Raw genomic sequence first — 8,075 nt, forward strand, 5'->3', positions numbered from 1 at the left:
CAAACCGCGCTCATTACAAACAAAGAATCTGCTTTGCTATAATCATAGAAATAGGTCACTAAAGTTATATTCTTGGGGGCTCCTTTACCCTATGAGCCCCCTAATCTAAATCCACTCAGTTACCCAAGAAAATAGCACTTTTTTCCCAGATGAACTTGACTTGCCAGGACGTGTATCTATACAGAAACCCAAACTATTAAGTCAAAATTGTCTACAATCTAATTGGATTGTATGTGGCTACACGGTCTGTTGCAGGTTGTATCCCCCCCCTTCATCTCCCCTAATACTAATTACATGTGACAACCCAGACAATAGCTTCATTGTCCACCACCGTGCCACATTATAATATCAGCCAGCCTTGAAATCTCCTTATATTGTGAAACCTTTATATCCGTCGTTTATTCCTTGTCATTTTGCCCTATTTTCCATCTTTTAGTGTCCTAGCTGTGCTCCCATGACCTTTTTTAGAGAAAATCAAAGTCACTCTTGCCTCGCTGACCCCCTCTTTGAGGTCACACAGGCTGCTAAACCTATTCCCGTAGTGGGATTTAAACCTTGGTTTTAGGCACATTTCCCACATTTCTCTGGTAACCGTCTAGGGTAACTCCCATATTGCCCCCATTTAACCCAAAGATCCTTTAGAAACCAGTGAACCTAGACTTGAAATGAACACATTCCCTGGAAAACATGTCTCTACTACTGCTGATTCATCCGAAAAATAATGCAAAAATTAGCCCAATCTGTACAAAGAGCTAATATATATACAGGCAGGCCCAAGGTTATGTACAAGATAGGGTCCATAGGTTTGTTCTGAAGTTGAATTTGTATGTAAGTCGAAACTGTATATTTTATAATTGTAGTTCTAGACTAATTTTTTTTTTTTGCCCCAGTGACAATTGGAGTTTCAAAATTTTTGCTGTAATGGCACAAAGGATTATCAATAAAGCTTCATTACAGACACTTTACAGCTGATTATTGCAATCTAGGACTATAGTAAAGCATCCAGAGAGCTTCACCAGAGGTCACAGTGGGCAGAGGGGTACGTCTTTAACTTGAGGTTGTCTGTAAGACGGGTGTCCTTAAGTAGGGGACAGCCTGTATATTACTTGAGCTGCCCGCTTTACTAGGGGGGTATTTGGGCAGCAGATCTTATTGTGATGACAGACTAGAGGATGTCCTTTCTACTTTCCCTATACACAATCTGGTAGTTTTTGGTAACTTTGGTCCATATTAGGGCATTTCTTGCACCATTAACAAGATTATTTGGGGACTATTTTCAAGTTTTTAAGGTATATTCCCACTAATATCACTTATAGCATAGGGAAAATAGTCTGTTTGCTGGGCTTCAGCTTGGACCTCCAGCAATCATGAGGGGACCCACTTTTCTCCCAAAAATAACATCAGAGTGACTTGGTCAAGACTTTATCCTTATGAAACATTTGTGACCTACCCCCATTATTGTAAACTATGGGGTCCCAGCAGTCGTATTCCAAGTAATTAGACCTTTCTATATCCTTTAACTAGTGATATTGCATTGTGTTTCCCTCTGCAGTATATGATTTTGGCTCTTCCTTTACTCATCGTTATATCTTTATATCAGTGAGTTTGGGTGCTAAGAGTGCTGTCCCTTTAAATTGTTGGTTGCGCCTTTAATTCATAGAAAGCACTTTTAGCTATGTATGAATTCTTCACTAAGTAATGGACTATCCTGAAAGAAATTTTAAGAGTTTATGAACTATGATGTATCAGGAGTGTATAACGGTACTAGGCACCCTTTAAGTAACCTATGGGGCTCAACTCCTCCTGGTTTATTTGAAAGTCACCTTGGGGACCACTCATCTACTGCAATTTATTAACCCAAACCTTCTTCTAGTAATTTATAGAGGATCCATGAGCCTTGGTGTTAGGGGCCATGTTCCTTTTTGATAATACAGGCAGTCCCCAGGTTACGTACAAGATAGGGTCTGCAGGTTTGTTCTTAAGTTGAATTTGTATGCAAGTCGGAACTGTATACTTTATAATTATAACTCCAGGCAAATTTTTTTTTGGTCTCTATGACAATTGGGTTTTAAAAATGTTGGGTTGTCATAAGAACCAAGATTAACAATAAAGCTTCATTACAGACACCTGTGATAACTGTTTATTTTAACCTGGGACTAAAGTACAGTAAATTACTAACATCCAGAGGTCCGTTTGTAACTAGGGGTCGTCTGTAAGTCGGCTGTTAAGTAGTGGACCACCTGTAATGAAGTCTTTTTATCCCATATGACAACCAAGTCCCTATGTTGAATGGTATATCATACGCTTCTGTGTGCATGCGTGGTGACACTTGTGCCTCTGTTTGGCCTGGATTGTAGTGGAGGTGACAATAAAGATACCAAAACCGTAATTCATTTCAAAATGCATTTATTTAAATCCACAGGAGAAAATTCAATGCACCTTTAAATGTCCGTACAAGATTGCTTGTATTTCAGTCTTTCCCAGTATTCAACCCTGATTCCCACCCCAGTTGAAATTGCATAACAATGTTTAAGCCATTCAAACAGGCGGTGAACAGTCATAAACTCCTTATTGTTCACTGGTGCCAGCTCTTTTCACACTCACACACACAAACACACATCCACATTTGTTCCCCTTCCACGTCTCAGGATCGGAGCGAGGCCACGTACTTAACTCTTAACTCCAGAGTAGCACGTATCACTTACAGGACTACAGCAAAGACTTAATATAGTCTTAAGAATCCACCCCTGCTAGTAGCACCCATCCATAAACACCCGACTTTACATATCTTTATATCTTACATGGTTCGTTCTGGCATCCAACCACAGGGCATGAAATGCCCACGGGGCCAAACAACCGGCCGGTCATCATAACTTTGCCAAACCAGGTCAGATAGAGAGAACACATTGCACATATTGAGAATCAATGTCTTCTAATGATATAACTGATCTGTTCACCAGAAGAAGACAAATACCGTATCATTCAAAAACATAGTTTCTTTTTTGCTTTTTATCTGTAGAAAAATAAGTACAAAAGTTTTTGTTTTAAAATCTTTTTTCTCTGTCTCTTTACTAAGCACTATACATTTGATTGAGGAATAGGGGAAGGGTCTTCACCAAATCCGGAGTTCATGTTGTCCCTTAGACCGTTTCTTCCCGGGCTCGTTGGAGAAGAAGTCTTATACTTATAGTTGAGGCACCGAATCCCTTTGCTAGACATGTAAACGTCTGAACGCTTTCCTCGATACAAGAGTTCAAGGTCAGATAAAAGTAAATATAAAAATGTATTGTAATATCTATATGTCGTCATATAATCTACACAAGTCTTTCATAGTCCAAGATGGCCGCACTATTGTAAATAGGAACCAATGGAGTTCCAGTCGTTGAGCGCCGGAGGGAATTCTTCATTGAGATCAAAGAGCTGATCTAGGTTGGTAGAGTTGGATAGGTAGTCATTCCTGCCCTCGTCCCATGGGTGCTGGAGAAATGAGGTGGCCAGGAAGGTCTCGTCGAAATCCAAACTGTTTTGAACGGCTGCTTGCTCCTGCCCCATGGGATACCACTGCTGAGGACAGTCAATGTGCTTACCGTGGACTGTGAGGTCTACAGACTGGCTGACCGGGCTCAGTGGTGGAGTAACTTCTATGTCCTCAAATGCGGAGAAGTTGTCACTGAGGTTTGTGTCAAAAATGACTTCCCAGTCAAAATCTCCTTTTAGGGGTTCTAGTTCTGTCTGGTCATCATGGGACAGCATGGGGGAACTGGATAAACGGGGAGCCTTGAACATCCTCTTTGGCAATGGCTGCTTGCGCTTGTGGCCTTTGTTTTCCCCCATGTTCCACATGTGCTCACCTACACCATTCCAGTTCTGATCACCGGTGGCTTCCTCAAACTCCTTCAAGAGTTGATGGGACTCGGAGTTCACACTCAAAGGCCACACAGAACCCAGATTATTGTCGGAGGAAGTAGATTGGGCTCCGGCGAAGGCTGGGTGGATCTGGACTGGCGGCAGTCGCCTCTTCTTGATGGCGCCATTCATAAGCCGGTCGGCATACTGTGGATCGATCTTCCAGAAGCCACCTTTTCCGGGCTCGTCTTTCTCCCGTGGGACTTTGATGAAGCACTTATTCAGGGAGAGGTTGTGTCTGATGGAATTCTACAGAAGGAAGAAATTGGGGACAGGTCAATATTAATTAAGCATAATAAAAAAAATCATCATCATCAACTTGAATGCCCCGGGCCCCATTTCACAATCTGCTCCATGCCTCAATACATATTAGGAAAAGAAAGGTAACAAACCCCCCAAAAATCTCCTGCTCCTGGCTGTGACCAGTAATGTACGATGGTCTGTTTGGATAAGATTGAGTTCAAAACTACAGGCTCCATTGCAGAACCATCCAATAAAACAAGAAGGCATCAAAATGGTTACATTCCTCGTTTTTCCTTTCCACCCCCTCGACCGCAGGGATCCCGGATCTTCCTGATCCGCTATTTACTGTTTAATGAAATTTAACAAGGGGAGAGAAAAAAAAAGCACAGCCCCCACCTCCCCTTTTCTATTCATCTCCCTCCCTCCTCGGACCCTGGATGCTTATTGCTTGGCCAGTTAAACATATTTATCATTCTTGCCTCAGCGGTCTCCGTCCTCGCCACCTGTGTGTGTCTGCAATGCCCCCCACCAACTATGTTTAATTAAACCAGTAAAGTCCCAGACAAGACGGGGGAGTCACTTTCATTATTCACCTCCTCGAAAGTTTATGGCTTTGGAGGCCTATTTCTTTTATAGCGATTGATAGAAAATAGATATGTGGAGATGTGTGTATGTATATATATATATATTAGAGAGAGAGAGAGATACATACATACATACATAATAGATACATAGTATGTATGTTGATGGAAGGATAGATAAAACATAGAAGGATATAGATTTATAGATATACCTAAGACATAAAAAATAGTCCAGAGCAACCAAATATAATCCTTTGTTGGAAATTAGTTCCAAGTGTGTTAAACTCCATATACATACCAAAAAAAAAAAAGGTGCTGCATTTCCTTCGTTTCAATATGTAAGATAGATGGATAGATATAAATCTATAGATAGATATCACTTAGATATGTAGATAGATTGAATGATTTATAGATTGAAATGAGAAATAGAAAATAAAGTAGATAGAAAAAATGTTGTTTATGGAAGGATATATAGATAGATACATAGATGGACATGAGATAGATACATATATAACTAAATAGATATGAGATACATACATACATACATAATAATAGATATGATAATAATAGATAATAGAATAGATATGAGGGTACATAGATAGATAGATAGATATGGATAGAATAAAGAAGAGATAGGTAGATAATTCTGTAGATATATTGATGGAAGGATATATAGGAATTATGAACATTAGATGGATAGCTAGATAGATGGATACCATAGATGGATTGATAGAAATGTAGATAGATACATAGATTAGATAATTATTTCAAGTAGCTGTAAGAAGGGGGGGTCTTGTCTAGTTTCCCCCTTTCCGGTAATCTCCTCCTCCCACCTGACTGTACAAGATTTCTCCCATAAACCAGTCTGGCCCGGACCCTCCCAAGGCCCATCTATTACCAGAAGACAATGTGGTGTCAGGGCCACACAGATTCTACAGAACAGGGGGAGGGAGCTGACACCCACAGACTAATAGTACACTGATATATGGCGCTGTAGTTACTGACCCCGCATAGGAACCTCCTTTGACCCTCCATTGTTGCCCACATATATTATTAACCATTGTGTTGCAGGGAAAGAACAGTTTTACAACCTCTGTGTGATGGATCACAGGGGTTAACGCAAAACACCAGTGATGCTGTGGGACGGAGAACCGCACAAAATAGTAACTCGGGAGTCACGAAACTAGAGAATAATTATACCCAGGGGACATGGGGTAAGGGAGAAGGATGCCAACAGCGTGGTGTATTGCCTCATGACTAGGAAGGCTGCAACTGTGACAGATCTATGTAGGGTTATTTATGTGATGATACCCGGTCCCCTATAATGTCATACATAGCCCAGCGTTTGTATATACACATGGGAGACCACTGACTTCTATACAGTATATAATCAGTTCCAGTTTCTTGAGTCTATTTTTGATTATTTACCTGCCAGGTGGGGTCAGCGTGCCGGAAGTAGCAGAAGTTATCTGTGATCCACTTGTAGATGGCAGAAAGCGTAATCTTGGTCTTCTTGCTGGCCTGCATCGCCATGCAGATGAGGGTGGCATACGAGTATGGCGGCTTAACATGTGGGTTGGTCTTGTAGTCGATCTCCTCCAGGGGTTGTAGTCCCAGGTGGGCAGCCCTTGAGGTAGATGATGATGTGGGCTTGCCGGGTGTGTGGGGCATTCCTAAGCAGGCAGGATCAGCGGCCAGGGGCGAGCAGGGGGCAGCAGAGCCTGGCAGATGACGGTACCCATTAGAGTCTATGGAGGACGGGGTCTTGCCCACGTTGGCGTTGATTATGGAGAATTCTTGTAGCCACTGGAGACTGGTCAGACTGTCGTCCAGGTTGACAGAACTGGAGAGGGATTCGTGTCCCGATTCAGCCTCAGTGGGGTAAGACAACCAGTTATCTGCCATGTCTGTGGGCACCGCAGTGGGCACGTCAAACATTCAGGAAGACGCAGTGGTCCGAAGACTTTTTCCTAAAAAAAAAAAATGACATACAAGTTAAAAAAATTACACTTTTTTTGTAGTAGTCTTACAAGACTACAACTCCCAGCAATGGGACATTATAAATAGCTGGAAGTTGTAGTTTGACTGTATATAATGACATAAATGTCCACGTCTTCACAATACGGAGGAAGTTTTAGCGATAAAAATTCAGTGTAAAAGTTTTGTATCCGTCTGCACATGGGAAAAGTTCTGAAAAGTTTGGCAAGTAGTGGGCACAGGAGCGGCGGCGCCCCCTGCAGAGGTATAAAGGAGATAATCCCATTGCCATGCACTACACGTCCGGCCAGTAATGCCAGGCCCTGCCAATGCCCATAGACAAGTGATGCCCCATGGTACCTGATGAGGGTGAGTGCAGTTCTCTTACCTGACTGACAGAGGCTGAGGGGCAGCAGCAGCAGGACAGAAGCTTCTAGAAGCCGCACTGGTGATTACTGCCCGCTCCTCTCTATCTGCCCCCAGCTTCATGCCACACATTAAGTACCAGCGGCTCTGAAAGGCTTCTCCGGGTACCATGACTACGCCCCGCCCATGTAAACAGCTTCCGGCCTTACGATTGGATGCTGAGTCGCCATGGAGAGAGCGAAGTCATGCCGCCCCGCCCCTGCTTGATGTTGGCATGTAGAAGAGGCTGGAAGAAGGGGCGTGACCGGAGGCGTGGCCTCCGCATGTGCAGCCCGGGGAATACACCGCCGCCTCCCCACAGAGATCTACAAATATTTACTATCATCCATCACCCGCATCCCACTGCAGGGATGTCCGGCTGTTACCAAACTATAGGGCATGATGGGAGTTGCAGTTGTGACACTACAGCTGGAGATATGCGGATACAACTATAATACAGTATGCTCAAAGGATTATTTTAATAAATTGATGACTAACTACCCACCCCCTCGTCGGATAAGAGTAGTAGTACTGTACTGTGCCCATATATAGGAGTAGTAGTACTGTGCTGTGCCCATATATACAGGATAGGAGTAGTAGTACTGTGCTGTACCCATATATACAGGATAGGAGTAGTAGTACTGTGCTGTGCACATATATACAGGATAGGAATAGTAGTATTGAGCTGTGCACATATACACAGGATAGGAGTAGTATAACTGTGCTGTGCAGATATACACAGAATAGGAGTAGTAGTAGTGTGCTGTGCACATATACACATGATAGGAGTAGTAGTACTGTGCTGTGCTCATATACACAGGATTGGAGTAGTAGTACTGATCTGTGCCTATATACAGGATAGGAGTAGTAGTACTGAGCAGTGCTCATATATACAGGATAGGAAAGGTAGTACTGTGCCCATATATACAGGATAGGAGTAGTAGTGCTGAGCAGTGCCCATAT

General features: G+C 42.7%; 1 protein-coding gene across 1 annotated transcript; it reads right to left on the bottom strand.

The window, feature by feature from the left end:
- Positions 1-2,389: 2,389 nt before the first annotated feature.
- Positions 2,390-7,227, bottom strand: FOXJ1 (forkhead box J1). The gene is made up of 3 exons (XM_072111936.1): positions 7,096-7,227; positions 6,159-6,700; positions 2,390-4,155 (listed from the first exon to the last, which is right to left on the bottom strand). The coding sequence occupies exons 2-3, from the start codon at positions 6,666-6,668 to the stop codon at positions 3,349-3,351; spliced, it is 1,317 nt and encodes a 438-aa protein (XP_071968037.1). The 5' UTR covers positions 6,669-6,700; positions 7,096-7,227; the 3' UTR covers positions 2,390-3,348.
- Positions 7,228-8,075: the final 848 nt, after the last annotated feature.

The sequence above is a fragment of the Engystomops pustulosus genome, chromosome 6, assembly GCF_040894005.1.
Source record: "Engystomops pustulosus chromosome 6, aEngPut4.maternal, whole genome shotgun sequence".
Taxonomy (NCBI): Eukaryota; Metazoa; Chordata; class Amphibia; order Anura; family Leptodactylidae; genus Engystomops; species Engystomops pustulosus.